The sequence below is a fragment of the Leptopilina heterotoma genome, unplaced genomic scaffold (genome assembly GCF_015476425.1).
Source record: "Leptopilina heterotoma isolate Lh14 unplaced genomic scaffold, ASM1547642v1 Lhet_188, whole genome shotgun sequence".
NCBI classification, from domain to species: domain Eukaryota; kingdom Metazoa; phylum Arthropoda; class Insecta; order Hymenoptera; family Figitidae; genus Leptopilina; species Leptopilina heterotoma.
Genome location: NW_025110907.1, coordinates 510025 through 535056, shown reverse-complemented (window position 1 = coordinate 535056; position 25032 = coordinate 510025). Strand labels below are relative to the sequence as shown.

At 34.8% G+C, this 25032-nt stretch overlaps 1 protein-coding gene across 3 annotated transcripts in view; it reads left to right on the top strand.

The window, feature by feature from the left end:
- The window catches only part of LOC122500546 (steroid receptor seven-up, isoforms B/C), a 171647-nt gene that overhangs the window by 104668 nt on the left and 41947 nt on the right, over positions 1–25032 (top strand). For all 3 annotated transcript variants that reach the window (XM_043609517.1, XM_043609515.1, XM_043609516.1), the window contains one exon: positions 19775–20326. In XM_043609517.1, coding sequence (XP_043465452.1) covers positions 19775–20326 — 552 coding nt within the window. The remainder of the gene's footprint in view (positions 1–19774; positions 20327–25032) is intronic.

Genomic DNA, 25032 nt, shown 5'->3' with positions numbered 1-25032 from the left:
TGAATATCGTGTCACAATTCTTCATGTGCGCCAACTTTTCTACAAATCCTACAAATTCTTTCGATACTTTCACTACTTCGAACAATACTATAAACAATTAAAAAAATTTTTTTTTACATTCACCGATTGTACTGAGTCTTTTAGTTTGAATTTTTAAAAATAAACTACAGATTCGTAATTAGCGACCTCGAAAACCCCCGAGTAAGAAGTTTAAACCTCCAGGATCGATGATTACGAATTTTAAGTCTGATTCTTAAAATTCAAAATGGCGGATTCAATATGGCGGACGAATTTTAAAAAAATCAACGAATTTGCTTGAAACAAGCTACTCGGGGGTTTTCGGCATCGCTGATGACGAATTTAAAGTCAGATTTTCAAAATTAAAAATGGTGACACTCTCTTTGAAGAAAAATAGAATATAAAGATTATTATTAAGAAAAAAAAATCAAATTGGTAAAGAAAATTATTATAAATTTATTCAGTGACATTTTTTTCTTGTATATTTTCGAATAGGACATCGTACATATATGGGGTAAATCGATTCACTGAATTGCATTTGCACTTAACAAAATATGCAATTAAGGTTAAACTAACTGGAACTGAAAATGTAATTGTATAATTATATATACGCAAGAGTTAGTTTAATTGTCTACATTTACCAAGAGTACAGAATACCGTTCACGTAATCGCGACTGTTTGCAATTGATTAATAAGATCAAGTGTATATGTATATGCTACAAAAATTAAATCACATATTTATATTGAGTCTTTGAATTCTACATGATAATTCCACTAATTTTATTTATTACCCGAATCAACTAATTGACATATTTGTATATACAAATTATCTTTATCTATATTGGTGACAGAATTTCTCTTTAATTTCCCAACAGTTCATTGCTTTATTATTTCACCTTATATTTTACCAAAGGTGAAGGCTTTAATTATAAAAAATAATTAAAGTTTATATCCTTATTTGAATAGAAATTATAATCTATTCGAATTATAATTATAATCTATTTATTACACACTATTCTCGAAAGTATCAAATTGGTACTAAAGTGTGAATTAAATTGATACCAAAGTGAATCAAATTGATACCTAAAATTTGGATCAACTTTTGGATAAAAAGATAATTTTTTGGATATAGGAATAAACCTGTTTCGATTTTTATTCTTGAACGTAACGAATTTATACCAAAGTGGATCAAATTGAAACCGAAAATTTTGATCAATTTTTACCTGATCCACACATTTTGATATCAATTCCTCATAATTTTGATATCTTCTGTTAGCTATACATTAAATAGAACACTATATTCGATATTTATAAGAATTTTAATTCCAAGGAACAAGATAGAAAAGTTTGAAAGTAAACTTAGAAGATCGGCATCAGTTTTAAATTGAACATCTTTCTTCCTCCATTCTGATCTTAAAGATGTGATAAAAGCCTTTCTGTAGATTATCAAAACTTTCATCAAATCTATAAATCTGAATTAGAGACTTGAATGATTCACAGCGGTAATTGTTAACATTAATTCCAATTAGTGCTGGTGAATCGGTAACTTTTTCACTATAAAATGAACAATCATGTACCAATTTCAAACACCAGATGTTTATAAATCTTGATTAGAATCAATGCTACAAATTAGAACACCATAACTCTTGTTTATTTGCCTATAAGTTAAAGACACTTAAGTACCATATACATAGAATGTAAAAACAAAGTCTTAAGGTACAGTTGCGCTTTTTCTTATATTCAACTCATTTTTGTGCTTAAAATCAAAATAAGACAATTTGAGGTCTTAATATAAATTTTCTAATCAGAAATTTAACAATAACAATAACTTGATAATTTAAGTTGTTTTAGTCAAAATTAGAAAAATAAGACAAATTGATGAAAATAAGTGAATTTGTACGATACAACAACCAGGTGTGCATATATATATATATATATTCTTATAGCGAACAAGTGCCTATTAGTTTGCAGTTTATTCTCGAGACTGCATAGTAGTAATTACAGCATGTTCTCGAAGTGAATTAATTTCTATTTCGTGTTGAAGTGAAGTGGAGTTTAGAGTCTGTTCAATGCGATCCCGCCCCGGGCAGTCAGTGACAATTAGGCCTTTCGAATTCTAGAGAAGAATGTATGACTTCATCTCTCCAACCGCGGGAAACTACCGCATAAACAACTTGCTTTACTATGGATCCTTATACACTGCGATCACGACTGTCGCAAGAGAAAGCCAGTGAAAGACAATCTGCTAGCATTTCAGTGAATCTCATGTTTTACATTATCGACTTCAAATTTGCAACGACCAACATACCGTTAGGAACAATTCCGATTTTCAAAATTTCATACCAAAATTTTCAAAAATTCAAATTTAGCTTCAGAGCCTTTAGGAGCATTGTTATTTTTTCCCAACTAAAAATTGGGGTCAAAAGTCTTCAATTAGGAACTAAATTTCATATGGTCATTTAGTTCCTAATTGAAGACTTTTGACCCCAATTTTTAGTTGGGAAAAAATAAGTCTTTTAAGTCTAATTTCGACTGAAACAAGTTATATTACTCCAAATATTGAATTTCTGATTAGAAAACTGATTTTAAGACCTGTTTTGACAAAAATAACTCACATTAGTCTAAATTTTAAATTTCTGATTAGGGTACAGATTTTAAGACTTCGAATAAACTAATTTTTAATTGAGATGAATTTAAGAAAAAAATATCTGGTATGTATCTTTAAGACTTTGTTTTTACGGTCATTGATTCTCTTCCTCGCCTCTACGTTTACAAAATAAAAACTCTTCCTCAAAATTTTCGAGACTAAAAAGGCATTTAAATATGTATAAAAGAGAACAAATCGTGACCCGATCAGATCAAAATGTCTGGAATCTCAAGGACTTAAGCGTCCGATACAGAAACTGAATTACAGATCAGAGATTAGCACGTGGTGTAAGTCTCAAGTTTCAAAGGATAACGCAGAGCAAAAGTTGGTAACATGATCAAAAAGCTGCCACTGATGAAAGGATACTGATATCCCAACCGGAACTTGCAAGATCCTTCAAGAAAAAATAAATATTGTTCATTTCGTCAAATAAATTGACTCCCTAAATTGCCATAATCCTAAACATTATGCATTTATCATATATACAATCGAAGAATTACAATTATTGTTCGATTATTGAGCCACGTTTTGATACTAAAAATGATCAAACCATAAATGTTTTCACAAAAACTGGAGCTGACCAACAATTTCCTCCACAATCTGCTTCTCGATCTCGTGACAATAAAACATAAGGATTTAATAACAGAAAAAAAGGAACAATTGATGGTATATACAGAAGAGAAGACGTGGTAAGGAAATACAAAATAATTACCGCAACGCTTTATATATGTATGAAACGCATGTAAACATGTAAAAGCGTTCTCACGTGAATCGTATATAGTCGAGACTATCAAGTCAGATCTAACGAAACGCCGTTTGGCACACAGAAGTACCTATTTAACCTCCTTAACCCCCCTTTCTCACCTCAATGAAATAAAACTTTTTTTCTACAATTTCTTTGTTGTGCGCCGACAGGATTTTTTTTTTGCTCCACGTTCTTCTTTTTGCGCGGTAATTAATTTAGTCATTCAGGAAACTTCAGGGAATCATTAAGTTGTATTCTGATTACCAGACACAATTTACAGCTCCAGTTTTGCATGCTCTATGTGTTAAACTCAGAGTCTTAATTGTAATTCACAATAGTCTTGTTTTAAAATATAATTTTCCTATTTGGGTTAAAATTACCCTCAATAGAAAATTTATTTACAACTTTTTACAATTCTCATTTCTGTGATATTCGGGACAAACTTATGGATGTTCTATAGGGATATTTGGAAGAATCTCTTTTTGCTAAAAGAAAAATGAAAGATGGCGTTGCATGCAGATCTGTGGGATGTCCTTCTGTTGCCACTTTGACAGGGGAAGAGACGAAGATTAAGGAGAGAAATGGAGAATGAAGCATCAAGTCAGACAATGAGGGAAGAGGAGAAGGAGGATCGTTGAAGAAAAAGAAAGAAAGGAAGCAAAAGGTAGAGAGAGAGAGAGAGAGAGAAATAGACTGACGAAGAGCAGCAGAGAGAGAGACAGAGAAGAAGAAGAAGTCGGAGGGAGAAAGGAAAAGAGAGAGAGAGAGAGAGGAGAGAGAAGCGAGAGGTCGGAGGAGGTTACAAGGTTACACGCGTCCAGAACAGGGCCCTGCGTTGGGCCCGCCTAAGATTCCCACGGTGTCCGCTCGCGGCGAGGTCCTGCTCGCATGCTACGCCACGCTATGCGAACAACATTAAAGTTGAGGAAGGCTGAGGTGGAAGAGGATTGCGCGCCTGTATGGAGGTGGGACCACGCAACAATCATACGCGCTGCGTTATTAATATCTACTTTCCTTCTCCACCACAGCGACCCATCCCTGGTTACCAATCTGTCCGACTTATGCTTTTACAAGTCGATCAACATGCACTGGTAGTTAAATCCCTCGCGAGTATGAACTCGTGACTACTCATCATCATCATCATCTACTCCACGTGCGCGAGTGCGTACACACAACTATCTCCGCGAACGTGGGAGACGACTGTGCATTCCAATATCGTTCTCTCTTTCTGATTATCTGGCAAAACGCGCATATGCGCTAAGTGTGATAAGACGCATATGCGCCACGTGTGTCAAGACGCTTATGTGCTAATTGTGTCCCGAAGCATAAGCGCATACGAATAATCTGCGCATATGGGTCTGGACACACTTAGCGCATAGGCGCTAAGTGTGTCCAAACGCATATGCGCCAAGTGCCCAAGCGCATATGCACCAAATTTATCCAGACGCATATGTGCCAAGTGTGTCCAAACGCATATGCGCCAAGTGCCCAAGCGCATATGCACCAAATTTATCCAGACGCATATGTGCCAAGTGTGTCAAGACGCATATGCGCATAAAAAGCGCAAGAGAACTAAACTGAAAACTTATTTTCAAAAAAAAAAAAAAAAAAACAATCAAGAGAGGTGGATCTTTCGTGATACCGTCAAATCAAGAAACACGTAATAGCGCCGTTCACCGGGAGCTCTCGTTCAGTGGAGTCGGTAACCTTCTTTCCGGCGAAATTATCATAATGGTTTGAAACAGAAGCATAGCCTGAAGCATCCCAACTCTGCTGAAAACAACTACAAAGCATCCTCGCTATCTTTCACGAGTTGCAAATCTGAATCCCCAGCGAGAAGTCGTTTCTTGTCTGTGTATCTCGTCTATAAAGGTGGATTTTATATATATATACACACTTTCACACAAAAAAAGCCAATGTATATGAGTATTATGCACATAGGCATCCTCGCACGGTAATTACATGACGTATTAATACCAGTTATTCACCGTCGACTAGTCCCCTCTCTCTTCTTCTCAAGAAAGAGAGAGGTAGAGGGTGGTCTCTCTCTCTCTCTCTTTTTCTCGAGACCGTCTCGATTCGCAGGTGCATTCTGGTTTCTCTCTTCTAACGCCTTCGCGTCGGGATCTTGGCTGCCTTTATTGCCAAACGACCCTTCGGCAAATTTATTTTAATGTCAAGTACCCATTTCGATTCCGGAAACGGGAATTTTATGCTACACGATTTTATTCTCCTCCTATCCCATCTTTTTTTTAGACAAACTATCTTTATTAATTATATAGTTTTTTTTTTTTTGCTTTTTTCTTCATGATATATGTGATTTTTCCTCTCATGTCGGCACAATATTCCTTTAAATTTAATGACAATTGAGTGTGAGATAACCATAAGGATGCCTTAATGTTTATTGAAATTCCTAGATCCAATGATATTAGGTTCTTAAAAATTATTTCTTTTCTCGTCAATTCCCCTTTTCTGCCTTGCTGAGTGGAAAAAAGTCTTTTGATCCCTATTCTACCCTTTACTGAGAATTGAAAATTTTTTCAATTTTACTTCTATTGGTTATACGTTTCTTCTATATATACTAAAACTGACCATTTCGACTGGTGGCGATTATGGGAATTACGATCTATAAACTAGTGGTCATAACTGAACCTAGACACTTAAGGCTATGTCTACAATAGGCTCTTTTTATGTCCTTACGTTGAACGCAACATAATCGTATTTTTACGTTGTGTTCAACATAAGAACATTAAAAAAAGCCTATTGGGAACAATATGAGTCGAAATATCGAATTTTAAAATTAAATGAGTTTTCACAGAGAAGATATCAATATTTAAAAATATTCCCCGGCAGAATTATTTCGGCATATGCCTTAAAAAGCGCATATGAGATTAAAAAAGTCTGGCTGGACTTTGGGTCGAATCCTGAAATCTCGTCGAGAGGCGCCTTTATATAGCCACTCGGCAATCACGACCGTTAATCGGTTGTACGATTAACTTGAGTCGATTCGAAAAAATTTTGCTAAGGTGAGAGAGAAAGAGAGCGCAAAAGAGAGAAAGAGAGCGAGAGAGAGAGAGAGAGAGAGAAAGAGGACGAAAAAGAATCGAGTATAAAGAAATGATCATGGCCATGAAAACCAACCTCTTTGATTCGACTTGCGGTTTTTCGAAGGAGGCACGGCAATTGTACAATAAATATGTCGAAAGATATGATTTCAGGTTATTTTCAACCACACGCAGAAAATCTCATAGTATCAACAGAAATACAATGAAAGTATAGTAATTTCGAGGTAGACTCTCTCAATATTAAAAAAAACTGTACTTTGTAGCATAATCTTCTTCCGTCTCTTCGTATATATATATTCGATTCTTTATACGTATCGTCTTCGTATTCACAAATGTAAGTCCGTATAAAATGATAATCTTGCTGCAATTGCTACTTTTATTCTCTTGATGATATAACTGTCGACTTGTTGGTGTTTCATGCAAGTGAAAAATTGTCATTCTGGATAAGTGATTCTTTACATTTCAATATATTATTCGTTCTGTTATTATGTATTTTCAAAATCAAAGATCTTTCTCGAACAGAAATATACTTTAAACTATTCAAAATTTAAAATAGTTTTCTAAAATTTCTATATTTTCTGTCGAGGACCAAAAAAATAGTTGAAAATTTGTATATTTTGACAAAAGACATATTCCTTGATTTTAAAACTATTTTTGCTATTAGCCATGGTGCACATATTAATTTGTAGTATAAGAAACTTTTTTCTGAAACTTTCGAGCTTCTTGAATATTCAATTCTCCGAATACAATTTTTTACAAAACCATATTCCATAATATTTTACGTTTACTATACTTATTTTTCGCGTTGCCATAAATTAACTTCCTGAATTCCTTAAGCCAAGTTCCCAGGGGATTTTTTTCTGCTCTTTTTTTTGTCGGCGCAAAAGAGAAGTTGGTTTAGAATCGAGTCTGTGGACGCGCGAGCGGAGGTGATTCAGGTTCGTATACAGACTGCCCTAAGGCATTGCTTCGTCCTCTTCGAGAATCGCTAGGCTCCTTCTCAATCATTTCTTCTTACGTCATAGGTTTGTATTTATAAACACACATGACGTCAGAGTGAATATCTTTCGAAAAAGGATTTTCGTTTTTTGTTCTTATTTTCTTGATTTTCGTTTCTTATTTAGGATTTTGTGGTTAGGGACCGAAACTCTAACTCGAACTTCTGACGGTATATCCTAACGGCCCCCCGATAGGGGCCCTTACGTTACGCTGTAATGGTTACGATTGGGTCCATAGCAACCGTTGCTATCGTAATAGTTACTAAACGAACCGTTGGTGTGATAATGGTTACCATAGTAACATTATAGCAATGGTTGCTATGATAATAGTAACCATAAATTATTATAAATTAAATTCGTTTAAATTTTCAGTTTTTCCAGGAAATATTTCTGGAAAATTATTGGAATTTTCTCAATCGAGAGTTAAAGTCTTGGAAATCAACCGTGTAACCTCTTAATTGATTCCTGGAGTTTCTTTACAAAGTGCATCGTTAAAAAGGGTGTTAACTAGACTTAATGGGTCATTAAATTTATTGTCTTCAATGAAAGTGTGTAAAAACATTCAAGACACACTTGGAACGTCGTGGGAACTATGATACTGTAACTGCAACAATTGTCACATGAGCTATTGTCTATTAAATAGGATCTAAATTTATCTGAGAAATTTTTCTCTCGAGCAAATTCGGTTAGGTTCCAACTTCTTAAATGTTATAAGATGCCACAGGTAAGGGAAAAGTCAGAAAAAATAGAATTAGTCAGGGAAATTAGGAAAAAGTCAGGGATTCTTATTAAAGTACTAGAAAATCTTAATCTTAATTCCTATGTAAAAAAAGTCCGAATTTTATATATATTTAAAAATCATAAAACACGGTTCAGAAATAATTCCACCTGACCGAGAAATAAATACCACGATTTTATTAAGCGTTCCATTAGGTGTATTATTATATAATTTTATAAAGCCTCAATACGCCAATTAAGTCGAAAGAAATGTGGAATTAAAGAATCGTTACAGTTTTGTGGCGGAATAATTGCGCGCATAATAAGAAGAAAATGTGAGGAGGAGCTAATTTTCTATGTCGAGACTTAATACGATAAATAAACACCTACGTGTAAGGCTCGTGTGGTGCTTGCAGATGCTAATGATGGGATGAGAGAGAGAGAGAAAGAGACTGGACTCCTTGGAAAGATCATAACTCTTTCACGATGCCTCCTTTTACACGGTTCGCATTACTAGTTTGAATTTGTAATTCGCAGCCTAAAGCTCCATTTCGATCAGTTTCAACTGCTAGAAACTCGATACTCGATTTTAATATTTTCAAATTTTTCCCTCCCCACTCATAAAATTTAGCAATTAAATTTTTCCCTTTAATTTTTTTTCTAATTTACTTTTTTTATATTCAAATAAAGAAAGTGTGAAATGTGAGAAACATTTATATGAATAAGAAATATGTTTTCTGGTAAATTATGGGCTTTGAAAGAGTAGTTCAAAAGACACCGGCCTAAGATGTGCGAAAATGGTCCATCAAGATGAGAGAGAGTGAGAGAGAAAAGGAGGGGAAGAGTGATAGTTCATGGAAGTTTCAAGTTAGTAGTTTGCAGGTGCACGATTTCAGTGCGCCGTTCGTTCTTCTCGCGCGGAGCAAAGAACAAGTGATAGATAAGAGAGGTAAATACTCGTAAACTGAAAAGCACAGCACCACGCGGCCTAATGACCCACTCATCTAGGTCATCTACGTGGGAGAAATTGTAGGTGGATGCATACCTCTCTCAATCGAGCATCGAACCCTTCTCTCCGTTGAATTTGGTTTTTTTTTACTCCTGCCTGTCGGTCTTTTTGTAGGACGCCTTGTCACTACAACGATACTCCTCTTAATTGCCAATTAAAGCAGAATAGCCATTTAAGGACACTGTTAGATTAGTGGTGAAAAAAGGCGCCTTTGTTTGCCAGTAATTTCTAAATCAAAATCGGAATATTGAAAATTAGGGGTAAAGATTCATGCGCAAACACGATTTTTTGGGTTAGATCTATCAGATTTCTTTAAAAATTGAAATGCTAGATAATTTTAGACTATGGAGTCGTGTTCATAGGACCAAAATACATCGAAAACGACTCCTATATCAAAAATAGAAAAAAAACTGTTTTTGGGAGTTTTTACCCCCACTTTTTTCAAAAACCTCAATTTTTTTGGTTTTTTCTAATTTTTGATATTATACTCATTTTCGATGTATTTTGACCTGTTGATCACGAATCCGGCTTCTAAAATTACGTACAACGTTAGCTTTTTGAGAAAACTGATGGTAAAGATTCCCAAAAACATATTCGATTTATAATATAAATTTTTTTTAAAATTTCCTTTTCAAAAAAGGAAGAAGTTTAATTTATATAATGCAAGTTTGTTGCATAATTATTTTTTTCGTAATAAAATGATAGAAATTGATTGTACGACCTTCTCAAATATTCCAAGAACGTTACACACACGTTGTGCTGAATCAGCTATGTATTTATACTTTCAAATCATTTCCGCCATTAACATTCTTGCCAAAATTTAATAATCGATCATTTTTTTTGTTTTGACTATTTGATTGAAACTTTTCATTTTAAATTAAAAAAAAAATTTTAATAAAATTTTTTCAAAAGAATTTTCTAAATTTTTTGTTTAGTTCTAAATAATCTCTTATGTTATCCTCTATAATTTTCTCTATAGTTTCGAGTATTTCTGATTTCTTTTTAGAAAAAAATTGAAAATAATTGTTTCTGTCAATTTTGTCAGTCTGCCAACTTTGTATCAAAAAGATTGAATTTAAATAAGAAATAAAAAAGCCGTTACTTCACTTATAGTTTACTTTGTATATCACGTGCTTAACATACTTTCGCAAAGAAATTACAATACCGTATAGCGATTTTTTATTATAAATAAAATTTTTTTTTTCTGAAAGTGAAATATAGTTATGCCTATAAGTTTTGGCAAGAGAAAGAATAATAATTTCTAGTGCCGACTAAAGAAGACGAACTTGGTTTAAGTTATGCAAATCCATGATAACTGTTCATTGGCCGGGAAAATTAAGCGTGGACACAACTAGCGAAATAAAATACCGCCATTCGCGACATAATACGCGAATGAATGCCGCGGCGAATTCCTTTCTAAGCGTTTTATACGCATCGTAATGCGCGCCTTGATGTGAGCATTTAGACAAATACTAAATTTCTACCTTTTAAATAATATATATTTGAGTACAAAAATTTTTTTTATTTTTTTTTCCTGCTTTTTTTCGCATCGAAAGATTTATAGCGAAACTTTGATAAATGCCTAGCGGGACGTATCGTAACTTTCCATCAACACTAAAGTGCAGACATTTATGGAGCCTCGTTATATAGTAAATTTTTTATTCTTTCAACTCCCCACGTGATAGAAACTTACTCGAAATCGTGTGAATTACATTTTCTAATTGTTCAAGTTTGTCGATTTTATCTTTCATAATTTGCTATATAGAAGAAAAAATCTTAAGGCCCAATAGTTATTAATCATTCAGAATTTATTCAAACAAAATTTTTTCATTTTTCATCTATTTTCTTCTTTATAAGAAATTTTAATTACAAAAAAGATTATTTTGGATAAGTTGAAAATTTTTTTTTGTTCAGTATGACAAATGAATTGAAATTCCGAAATTATGTGTGACTATATGTTGAATAAAAAGAATATATGGATAATATTAATGAATTTTTTTTTTTCACGGATCATAAATACATGAGTTGTATATATGTGTGACCGTCTTAATCAAAGCGGCTGTCGTGGCGAAGGCAAAGCATTAGCATTTTAAATGACGCGCCACGGGTGCCACGTCGATCAAAGAATCCTATAATTCGTTTATCAGTTTGTGGGCACATGGAGAAATTCTTAGCCGCATATAAACAAATACAAACCAGAGAATTTACAAGATTGATTGTCGTTTATCGATGTTTGTATTTATTTTGAGTGATATATCTGAGCAAAAAAAAAAGAAAAAGGACACTCGCATTGTATGCATCACACGTGTAAGCGAGCGCAGGTCACAGAGAGAAGAAAAAAAAAGAAAGACGTTGATTTTTCATGCGCGCGAGAAAGTGATAGTTGGCATCTTTTGATCTGTGTCTTGGATCATCAATCTATGTCGTCAAGGACCAGGTAACACGTGCGTCCCAATCCCAATTGGCCTCACAGGCGTATTCCATTCCATAGGGCCCGCATACTTCTCACAGTGCAATAAAATTTGCCCGTCGAAAAAAAAGAAGGATAACCACCCAAAACAAATATATGCATAATTTTTATCTTTTCATAAAATTGTCACTTTTGAATTCTTATTCTTTTATTATATTGCATGTTATTTTTAATTTTTATCCGCCATATTAGATCCGCCATTTTGTATTTTTAAAAACCGACGTCAGATTCGTAATTAGTGACCCCAAGAACCCCCGAGTGATAAATTTAAAGCGAATCCAGTTATTTTTTAATTTTCTTGTTCGCCATATTGGATCCGCCATTTTGGATTTCGAAAATCTGACCTCTAATTCGTGATTAGCATTCCTAAAAACCCCTTGAGATCAAATTTCATGAAAATTCATGTAGTTTCTTAGAATTTAACCTCCATATTGGATCTACCATTTTGAATTTAAAAAAAGTGACCTCTAATTCGTGATCAACGTTCCTAAATGCCCAATTTATAATTTTTAGGAAAATTTGATCAACTGTTCAGATAATGGACAAATTTTCAAAAGTCATCCGCCATTTTGAATTCGCCATTTTGAATTTCGAAAACCCAACTCCAGATTCGTAATCAGCGATACCAAAAATCTTCGATTAACGAGATTAAAGCGAATTAATTATAATGGAAAGTTTTTACACATTTTTCGGTCTAGTTTTGCGCAGAAAGAATTGCAGAGAATTATTAGTTTCTCGCGCAGAAACGAATTTTAATTTTCCTTCAATAATCATTCTAACTTGTTTATTAATAACTTATAAACGTTTGTAGATAAACGCCTGATGATAAATTCCACGTGCCATCTAATAATCCGCAACAAGTCGGAGGTCGTTTAGAGAAAAGAATTAATTTCCTTCTTTTTCTTCACTTCGTAGACAAAATAATAAATGCTCTACTTATTACATTCTAGTTTTCGATTTTTATTTCTTTATTTTCCCCCTCAAAAAAAAAGAAAAATTAAAAGTAATAAATATAAAAAAATAAAAATTATAATTGAAAATTACTATTTTTACACGTCAAACAAAAAATGAACTGAAAGTAGTTTATTTATGAAAATTTATGAATGAAGTCTGCCGCGGCGTGTTCTATAAATATTAGCGCGCACATGACCTTGAGAATGACAGAAGCAATCAAGCCGTCATTTACCAGATCAGGACATGCATATTGAGTTTGCATATACGGACTTTGTTGTCGTCGTCGTCGTCGTCTTTCGTTCCTGGTTTTGTGGATATTGTAAATTTAATCGAGAAGACATTTAATCGAGAAGACGTGTCGCTTCGGGCTTTCGTTCCATGGTCATGGTCGAGTGCGCGCCGTACTTGCATCTCTCTCTCACTCACTCTCTTGCGTCTTTACGATCCTTCAAGCCCTCGACTCAACACAGAGGAGAATTCAGAAATTTATTGCGCCTGCATCACAGCCTCGTAATTGGAATACTTTGCCAATGTACATTCTTCGAAAAGAGATTTTTTTTCCACAAAAGTTAATTAATTAGTAAAGTTATTCAGCAAAAATATAAAAGTATTGCGTTCGTCACTTTTGTGTATAGAAGTTATTGAAAATTGTACCCACAATTTTGGAATTGATCAGCATTGCGGTTTTCTTCAGAAAAGAGAAGAGCAGAAAGTACAAGAATTAAATTAATTCTTAAATTTACGCATTTTCAAAACATTTTGAATTTGTTATTTTGAATTTTAACATAGTAACATCAGATTAGTAATCATTGACCCCAGAAACTCCCGAGTAACAATAGTAGCAAGCTTAGACATTAAGTTTTTTAAATGTTATCCGCCATATTGGATCTGCCATTTTGAATTTTGAAAAAATGACCTCGAATTCGTGATGAGCGTTCCTAAGAACCCGTTGAGATCGAATTTCATGAAAATCCAAGTAGTTTCTTAAAATTTACCCGCGATATTGGATCCACCATTTTGAATTTTGAAAAATTTTCTTTATATGTCTAATTATTATTTTTATTCGAAAACATGAATAACTTCTTTCTTAAATAAATATTTAATATTTATTTCAAAAATTTTGAAATTCAACTTTTTGAAATTAACAACTTATCAAAATTTTTATTATAAAACCTGAAGAAATGAATCACTCGGAGTGATCCATTTCTTCATTTTTTATAATAATTTAAATTACTATAAAATTTTTCGTAAAAAAATGTATTATTTACAATTATCCTAATAAAATCCTTCGCAAGAATTCAACTATCTTTACAAGTATTAAAATTTCTCAAAATAATTTAATTATTTTCATAATTTTAAACTGATTCAAATTAACAGAGATACTTTTACTAAAAATCTCTTACTTTTCCCTGAGTTCCCTGACTTGGTTGAAGATTTTTATTTCAACGATTTGGCTGACCAAAATTAAATTTTTCATTTTTCTATAATTAGTAAAATATTTACTTGTAAGTATTCTTTTAATTATCAACTCTGATGAAATCTTTTGTTGTCGTAGATTTGTATTTTTAGATTTCTAGATCGAATACAGAGGATAATTTAAAAATGATCCATATAAGTATGGGATAGATAATAAACTCTCCTGATGTAAGTCCTCGTAAATCATTATTTGAAATATATAACTGCTTTTCTCTCTCTCTCTCCAAAGAGTGAAAGAATATGATAGAGAAAAAAAATAGAGAGAGAAAGAGAATAAGATAGAGAGAGGGACAGAAAAAGCAGAGAGAGAGAGAGAGAATATGATACAAAACTCATTATGGTAACAATGTTCCAATAGCTCGAGTATCACACAGAATGAAAATATAACTATTACAGTAACTGTTTTCTTCCGATCGTTTCCGATGATCATGTGGCGATCATGGCTCGATCGTAGATCAGCAATCGCAATGAAGGGGATGAATCGTGTTTTCACGCGAGCGCGAATCCTATATATATAAAGAAAGAAAGAAGATAAACTATATATATGTTTTCTCGCTTTTAGATTCTAGAGGAGTCTACATTAGAATCGCCTTAAGATCGCGTACGTCACAACACACACATATATATATAGGATATACATCCCAGGTAGTTAAAGCATAGAGCCACTGTTGAGCATCCGCGGTAGTAAGTGCAACGTTAACGGTACCAAATCTGCATACCGTATACACGATATTCCGCTTCGCGCCATATGCACCGGGGTCGACTCTATCGGGAACTGCATCATGCTAATTTCACTTCTCCGCCTCGCGCTTTGCAGCTGGGATCTTCTCGTGCAATAGCTGCGGCAATAGCGCACGTCCAACAGTATTCTCCACAATTTTTTTTTCCCATTCAACTTCAACGTTAGTTTAACATTACAAATCGTGGCGCGGCACCTAATGAACACCAAGGAAATAATGATGCAAACTGATTTTTTTTTATTCGAAGTCTCTGAAGAGAAGGAGCAAAATTCAACTACTGAAGTTTCCTTCTATTCATAGTCCCCGGGTCTCAAGGGGTTGTTAGGATCGCTGATTATGGATTCTAGGTCTGCTTTTCAAAATCCAAAATGGCGGATCCAACATGGCGGTTGAGTTTTAAAAAACGAAGGCTTAACACTTGTTACTCGGGGGTTTTTCAGGGTCACTGACTACTAATCTAATGTTACTATTTCATTTTCCTCTATATTAGGCCTATCAATTTGATTTTCTAAAATTTAACCTCAAATTCGTGATCAACGACCTCGAATCACATATAATTTCTGTAATTTTAACTTGTTGGCAATAGCCCGACATTTTGAATTTTAAAAATCTGACTTCATATTCGTATAATTGTAATCAAAAACCGCTCCTTCTTTCGAATCTTTTTGAAATTTTAACGAGAACGATTTTCCTCTTTCTGCGGGTGGTGTCATCTCATCTTGACGCCAAATAACAACGACCTTCATCGTGTTTTTAACTTATCCGAAAGAGGACTTTGAACCCACTCAATTGAGTCGTTAAACACGTACCATTTTTAAACCAATAAAAACAGATATCGTAAAATTTGACGACTTTCCGTTTGTCGATTCAAACCGGTTTTTTCTTCAAACTTATATCAAAACGATTTAATGAAAATTCGATCCAAAAGTATAGATTCGTGCACAAATCAAAAATTTTTAAATAAAATTAAAAAATATTTCGAATAAAAGGTAAAATTAATGAAGTTGGAAGAAGTTGTTAGGACATAAATATATAGTTGACACCATACTCTAGGAACTATTTTTCCTCCCATCACCTGATGAATAAAGTTGTTAGTGAAATACCTTTCACTATTTCAATGGTTTGAAATTTGTTGGCAGATTCCAATAGATTTCCGCATTATTTTTCTAGTTTCAAAATGTAATGGAAGAAAATTCCCTTCTTATATTGAACTATTTATTTTCTCTCTCCTTCACTTTTAAGAGAGAGAGAAAGAGAGTCTATTATAAAGGCAATGCGCTAAGGTTCGATATAATCCAGAATGTGGTCTAACGGTGAGACATTCGAAAAGGCTATCTCTCGCGAGGCATCGTTCCATCTGCCATTTGCATATACGGCAAAAGTGTATAGTGGAGAATTACGGTTTTAGTTAACAGTCTATTTTTTTGCACTCAAAGTGTATTCTCATTCTCATTTCGAATATTACTTTCCTAAAGATTGATTCGTGACGAAACGAAAGGACAACCTCCACCCATAGAGTCAATGATTCATTTCAATATCTCTTTTATCTTGGGACACATTTACACCCGCATATAATCGAAACAAGTTTATCTTATTTCGCCTCTTGTCATTCCATTTGGCATTTCAATACAAGAAAAAATGTCTGAACGAGAAAGTTTAAACGGAAAATTTTCTCAAATTCGAATCATACTTTTCCCGATTCGTTAGATCCACTTTTCAAAGCATAATCTTTTTCCCCTCATGGAGAAAAATCGTCTTCTTTGATTATGGAGTAATCACGAGAGTAGTGACTTAAAATAGAAAATCAAAATAGTAAATTGCGACAAACAGACAGTTAAAGAATTGGAAGAATCAAAAGGAAGAAATTAAAAAAGAGAAAGAAGAATGGAAAAGTTTTGCTTGTTGCTTCGTTAGCCGCAGGACTGTGAGGCTTGGAATTCAAGCGATGAGTCTCAGCGGGGTGCCTCTACTCGTATCGACTCTCAAGACTCAACTTATTCTTCCAGAGTTGTAAGAGTATTATATGCCCCCTAAGAATCTGAGAGGTCGGAACCTAGACACGACTCTAAATCAGAAAAAAAAGAACAAGAAGAAGAAAGATGCAACGCGCTTGTCAATTACCTCAACAGCAATTTACGTCCACAAATAGGTTTCCTTTTAATGAAGCACTAATTCTGTCAAGTTCCTCATTCCTATTCATTGCCTCCTTCGTAGAACCTCAATCCCTCTTGTGTGTGTGTTTTTATCTAAAAAAAAATTTTCCTCCAATGATCACATAAATATAATTTAACAATTTCCAAATTAACCTTATTTTCCAAATTTGAAATGCCCTTTAAAACCCCCGATTAACGATTTTTCAGCAAATCCATTGAGTTTTTAAATATTCGTCCGCCATATTAAATCCGCCATTTTGAATTTTTAAATTTTGACTTTATATTCGTAATCAGTGGCCTCTGAAACCCTCGAGTAACAATTTCAAGGAAAATTGGATCGATTTTCAATAAAATCGTCTGACATATTGGATCCGCCATTTTTAATTCTTAAAAGCTAACATCGGATTCGTATTCAGCGATCCCAAAAACCCCCGAGTGACGAATTTAAAGTGAATCCACTAATTTTTTAATTTTCTTATCCGCCATATTGGATCCGCCATTTTGAATTTTAAAAAACTGACATCAGATTCATAATCAGTGACACTGAATGCAAATGTTGCTGACATCCAATAGGAAATTATAGTCATATTAAAAAGGTGACAAGTTCAAAAATAAAAGAAAGTGTAGAGTACAACAATTGCTGAAAGATTCTTACCTAACAATGCCCATAGTTTATTGAAATAATATTTCTGCATATGTCAATTATAAATGGTTCATTTAAGAGGATGAGTCTCTAAAGACTTCCTAGTCATGCACGTGTCCCTGGGAATAGTTATGGAACGCACGTGTGCAAAACTGTATTCACGCGTATGGACACCCACTCGCTATTAGGAGCATGACTTGAAAAGCAATTTACTGAAATATTTCTTCGACAATTGTTAGACAGTCACACACAAGGGACAGCTTCCTTCCTTTTCTGATCCTTTCGATTCTAAGGCGTCATTCAATGCGCGTTATTATCTCACGCAGTTCATTCAAATGATCCATGCCTAACATGTGTCATTAATAATTGGATATTAAAATATTATTTTTGCTAAAGAAATTAATTTTTCTAAAATTGATTTTCCTAAAATTAATTTTTCTTAAATCAATTTTTCGCAAATTAATTTTTTTAAAACTCCTCATTGGAAAAAAATTTTAACAAAAAAAAGAATAGTTTTTTTTCTTTAGGAACAAGGAGGAATTTGTTCAAATAGGGAATCCCAGAGTAAGAATGAATTTTCTTATTGTCAGCCTCCTGGCATTGTATTCTATTGTGCTTATCGATGCAGTCACGCATCGACGACTCCGCGGACCCCCTGAGACCTTAAACATGCTCGCGAAAAGACTCGAGAGAAAGAGATACACGGAAAACGCTGTTTGCAACTCGAACACTTTTTGATCCTATAAGAGTATTTCCTGCGAGTAATATTCAAAATACGATTCTATTTTTTTTTCTCTACTTTTATTTTTTATGATTAATGGAATTGTCATCAATCAATGTCCTTTAAAATTGTATTTATCAACTAACAAAATCGTAAATTCTACAAGTGAAGGCTATACCCGTAAATCTACCACCAACAATAATGGTAGTAATTCCGTAATGTTCTAAAAATCTAAGTGAATTGCTTTCCTCAGCCACAGCAGTTAAAACGACAAGCAAATTTTTAGAAGATAATATCCTTTCTTCAAAAATTAATACCTACGCGAATTTTTTTCGAACTCAAAGAAAGGGGAATGCCTACAAAAAAAAAAAAGAACTTTAATGATCAATCGCCGCCCTGCTCTCCAAGTGGTCCCCAAAGTCAATAATTTACCTGATGATAAAGGCATTAAGTTGCATCCGTCAAGATTGTTTGCTTACAAAATGTAGATAGCACACCTTATCTTATAAGCGAGTGCGATTTAGAACTATGCATGTTTCTCGCACGCTTAAATGTCGTATCGTAAACTTCATTACATTACTGGATTGCAGACGATATATACATAACGTCTCTCTTATACCTATAAGAGAGTGAGAGATGTTCACTGTCCGTTTGGATTCTACAATAATAATTTCACCCCGGGAATAGAAGAGACAGTTATTGACACTTATTAGCTGTTATACCATATAGCGGACCGGTATAATTTTCTAATAAAACAGAACTTTGCATATGACTTCGGATTTATCGGCGAGAATGTATTCAAGACGATCTATAATTCATGATAAATAAACAATTTTAATGATGCTGAAACATCAAAATTGTTGATAAAATCTTTTATCCTTATTACACACAAACAAACTTTATTTCTATTTTATTTACCTCGTGTTTGTCACTTTTTCACTTTTAATATTTTTCTATACTCGTTGACAGCCTTGACACATGAATGAAGAAAATGAACCAATAGCAAGCGTCATCGCTATGATTTCTGACCAATAGTGACCGTCATCATTGTATTTCAATTAATAGCAACCGTCATCATCATTTAACCAATCACGACCGTCATCTTGACAAATCTAGACAAAAAATTAGCTGTTTTTCTATTAGGATTCTATTAGGATTTAGTTTAAAATAATACTTTGTATTTTGTGTGATACTGAATGATGCTTACCCGAAATTTCCCTTTTGATTACTCTGCCTGAGTCTCTGCGATTATTGTTAATTTTTAATATTTTCCCTAAATATGTTTATACTTTATTTTAAGGAAGCGTAATCCCTTCCTGTATTTACGATTAGGTTTTCCTTTAGTCCTAAAATTTATATTGACTGAATCGAATAGTTTGGGTACAAAATCTAAAAGAATACTTTAATTTATGTTACAGCCGTGCAGAGAGGGCGAGTACCACCCTCGCAGCCATCACTTCCAGGACTACCGGGTCAATTTACACTGACGAACGGTGACGCAGTGGCATGCGCGAGTATAAACGGACACTCGTACCTGTCGTCCTACATCAGCCTACTCCTCAGGGCGGAACCATATCCAACATCGAGGTACGGCCAATGTATGCAGCCAAACAATATTATGGGAATAGACAACATTTGCGAATTAGCGGCAAGATTATTATTCTCCGCTGTCGAATGGGCAAGGAATATACCATTTTTCCCAGATCTCCAAGTAACCGATCAAGTTGCATTATTGAGGTTAGTTTGGAGTGAACTCTTTGTACTGAATGCAAGTCAATGTTCAATGCCATTACATGTGGCACCACTACTTGCGGCTGCGGGACTTCATGCAGCACCAATGGCCGCTGATCGTGTCGTTGCCTTTATGGATCATATCAGGATCTTTCAGGAGCAAGTGGAGAAACTTAAAGCACTTCATGTCGATTCAGCCGAGTACAGCTGTCTCAAGGCCATCGTCCTCTTCACCACAGGTAAGATTTTGACATGTGCTTCACCGAAAATTGATTTCTATTTCACGAATCTCTATGGATATAATACCGTTACGTCAATGCTTATTAATTGCAAACTTTGAATTCCAAAGACAACGAAGATCTTTTGCTTTATTTTTGGGAGTAAAAAATTTAGGACGCGATAAAAACCGGTTGATCCACCTGACTCGGTCGTGCACCTCCGATTGCAAAGGAATTCAATTCCGAGAGAATGATTTCACTTTTAAATCGATACGAATTTATTCCGGAATCTTGTCAGAAGCCAACAGGTTTGGATTAAAGGGTCACTTTTTGTAGGAATGTGACCTTTGCTTTTGATTCTAAAGATAATGGAGAAGATTTTTTATCTAGATATGTATGTAAATTCTATTACAATTAGTTTTGTAGTGAAGTTGTAATTTGGTTGTAATTAGGCTATAGGCTAATTCTGTACAGTAACTGCTAGTCATTTGTATCTCTCTCTTCGTTGAATAAAAAATTAATTTATTTCAAATAGACGTCTATTTATTCCAATAGTTTTTAGATTGTATCCCTTTACTGATATTTATTTAACTTTGGTGTCGATTTTTAATTTGTACAAATATTATTATTTTTTTGTAGTCAGAAGTGGAAAATCTGTGAATTCAGATATCTGGATAAAGAATCCCTTTTGTTCTGGTCGACCCACTAATAACCGCTCTTGTCTTAATCTGGACTATGCTTCAACTCACGGAACTACCTATTGGGTTCAAACTTCGTGGGGTAGATAGATAGTTAAAATAACAAATTTAGTTTTAGTCTGCTACATAACAGGAAGAGCAGAGAATACTTTGGATTTTTGTTTCGAATTTCAGTGACGCTCCGGCTTTGGTAACGTTCAGGCATTTTATGTAAAAAAAGTCAGCGTTGATTAATAAGTAATTTTGAGTATTAGTAATTAATTCCATCGGTTGGAAATAGTGAAAAGATGATAGAAATAGATAGTTGCGAAAAGGAGTATTGACCTTCGGTGCTCGGATGGAAATTCTAGATGCCGGCACTATCAAAAGGAGATAGGGTCAATGTCGGAAGAAAGGGTAGCTAAGGCAGTAAGACTATCCGGTTGGAATTGTTATTTGCTAGGTAAACCGAGTAAGCTTTGGGATTGTCTAATCAACACTGATATGATGGCATCTGACGGCTGTCGTCGTCCAGCGAAGTAGGCGATACTACAAGGTTAAACCAACAGAACGAGAACAATACATTCCATTTTGGTTAGTGCGATCGCCGTTGTTGCCGGTAGACAATACTACTCTAACTCCCAAGTCCGATGACAACCGCATCCTGTCCGAATGGAGCTCAGGAACTATCTTTTGGCCCATCTACCCCATTCCGATTTTGAGAGCACCCTCTCGGAAACGTAAAACGTGTGCGAAATCCGCCAATGGACCACACGTACAAGAAACCAAGAGTTTTTAGGGTCTATGCTAAAATCCAAAGGGAGAGGCAGACACAAACGGGAACGGGGGAAGCTATTTATTTCCGTGCTATATGGACGCGCGCTTAGCTTATGCTAATGTCCCGATTCTTAGGGTTCTTTGTATCCTTTTTTCCCTACCTCCACTTTTCAGTCGTTTATTTTATTTTTCTACACGAGATTTCGAATCGCACGATCTTGTGTTGTGTGCGCTTCGAGTATCAAAATACATACCAGGGTGTTGTCTTCGATACCAGTAGGCAGGTGAACTCTCCTTTTTGGCTGCCTACTAAATCATTAAAGACATTGCGCGGAATTCCCTCTGGAATTCTGACTGGGGAATTATTTGGTATTATCCAACATGCCTGGGATTACAATGGAAAAAAAATTCTGTCTCTAAATTTTCCCTTTTCTATTCCATCCTTATTAAGTGGCATTAAATTAAATTGAAATTCCAGTTTCGTTCTCATCATATCTGTAATGAGTTAAGTGCAGCATCCTCACGCATTTATACCGGGAAATGCTCTTATATGCTTTCAACGTAATGCTCTCGAGTGTTATCAGCACGATACCATCAACGGGTTATCTTAGAACTCGTTAAAATATCACTCAACATGTATGGTTTCAGCAAAAGTGTCTAGTTTCTTTTACAATTCAGAAACTGACTTAATTTCCTTGTTCATATCATTCCAACATCTTGTTCCCTCATTTCCTCCAATTACTCTCACCAACCAAAGACTCTGTAAGGTATTTTTTTTTTACAATTTCAAGTCATGACAATTTTTTTTTCAAAGACTACCAAAAGGAGAAATAGAATTTTAGGAATGCAAATGACTTCCACTTTTGCAAGAATCTTATTACAAGTTATAGTCTCTCAATTCAGGAACCAAAGTTTTTTCCCGCAAGCACCTCGTAGATGCAGATCACGTGTCTAATTGTTCGGATAAAACGATGAAACGAGGGCACGGTGCATAAAGTACATTTAGCTTGCTAGATCGGCTGTTTCAGCTCTTCAGCTTTCTCCAAGCATGTACTGCATACCCGGTGGTCGATTCGTATCGTGTAACAGCTGTCGCTCAAGACACCCTTGTTTAGAACTGCCAATTATCGTGAAATTTATTTTCCCTCAGCTAAATAAATTCATTGATTCCTCCTATTATTGAAAATTTTACTCTGAATTGTCAACTCCATCAAGAGTTTTGTAAAACCAGAAGTAAAAAATGAAGATCCACCGGATCATCTTAATTAAAGTACGGTTGTACTTTAATCGTAAATTAGTGAAACAATTTGTAAACCTTTTAGAATTTTATCCCGCTTTTGAAATTGGTATTTTTTGACCACCCCTTAAGCGCGTAAATGCATGGTGTAGATATATTTATGCGAGAAGGTATTACAGCGAGTGCGGTACCTACGTGTATCTTGATGGGAAACACTCCCACGATTATGTGGCATGCAATGCAATTCCCTTTGCCTTGCCCAACCAGCAAGCACCTACCAACCCACACATTACACTTGATACACATGTAGGACTTTCTCTGTATTAGTTTCGGCTATAGATTCCATCGTATCAACGATCTAATTAAGTGCATATATATATATACATAATCTCTCATCTGGAACCTGTACACGTAAACTTGACCCAACCGATCATCTTCAAAAAAAAAGATTATGCAAAACACTTTCAAAAAGAAAGGATTTCTTGTAAAATTTCCATTTCGTAAATATTTTTACAGACCGGGACCATCCGGTTAGCAATCAAGAATCACGATTTGTAATTAGTAATTTTTTGATTCTTTCCATCTAAATAGATGTCTACTGCATTACTCTACTCGGTTTTTAGCGGATTTTGTCTCGGAGCTAGTCTAGAATTCATTCCATGATCTATAGTGACAAACGGTTTTAAGACGTTATTTAAGAAATTGGTCCAAAGAGGACCCCAGTCAATTTTGGGTGTCCGGATGTTTGACGATATTCTTGCCCAATGGGAAAGATTTTGTAAAACTAGGAAACTCAACGGAGAGTATCCTCTCTGACTTTCGGGTGCAGAGCGGAAAGAGGATCCTTAACCTCACTGTTGATGCATCCTAAAAAATTAAATATTTTGTTTCCGCAAAATTTTAATCAAATAGATGACATTAGATAGGAGATAATAATAATGATGATTATTATTATTCATCGGTTCTTTGACCCTTTTAGACACTGGGATGTATTCATGATGATGCTCTTCGAAGTCTAATAGCGCTGGGTGACGATCCACCTATAAAGATGACGATCTTCCTCTCTGTCTCTCTAAGTTGAGACTATTCAAACAGGGCTCTCTCATTTGAGGTCATTATCCCAGGCTCTCGTGTCGACGAACATTGTTCGACTATTCAAAAAAATCCTAAACCTGCACCGACTGGTTGCGAACCACTGGAACCACTGGCATGAGAGCGTTTCAAGTATAGCGGTATGTTTAATAAAATATTGCCGCGTCATTAATGTAAGCACTGCGCGCGGTGAATACATTTTTTTAACTTCTTATTAGTTCTTTTCTTTTTACTCTATACGCCAACAGATGACTCGGTACATTCGTTCCGGGGAGTCACTATTCAAAACTAGATACCAAGTCTTGACATGAAGATTGGTGCGCACACCCACAATTGACAACTGTCAACAGTAATTACACAAATATTTTTTTTCCTTTCCTATTCTCTTTTTAGTTGCGATAGGCACGAGAGGGTTTTTTTGGGCGTTTTTCCTAAAGTTTGGTAAATTGTTTTTAATAGAAGCGTCAGTTTCAGGAGTGGATAAAAATTTTTTGACTATTAATGGGATCAGTATCGAGCAGTTTCGCATTGATCTGGAAATGTCGAACTCTCGGCTTGGAATCGTTGTCATGGAATAATCAGTGTCTATCACGAGTTACATGCAGGCGTCCAAGCCTCTGAAAGCGTTTGTCAATCAATCGACTCTGAAACTGTTGGCGTTACTGACCGATACCCCGGGACAAGCGGTAATGGTAACGGAGGTCCTCTCGTAGCCAACACTTCCTTCATTTCAATTTCATTCAACTCTTTGACATCCGCACTTCAACCTTCCGATAAAATCGTCTAAGGGATTGATGAACACAGGCCAATGTGTTTCATCGAGGCCAGAAGATTTAATAAAAAAAAAATTATTCTAAACTTCTTCTTCTTCTTCTAAAATTATTCTAAAACTATAAAAGATAATTATTTTTGAATTGGCTGCGGCCAGAAGTCAAGAATAATAA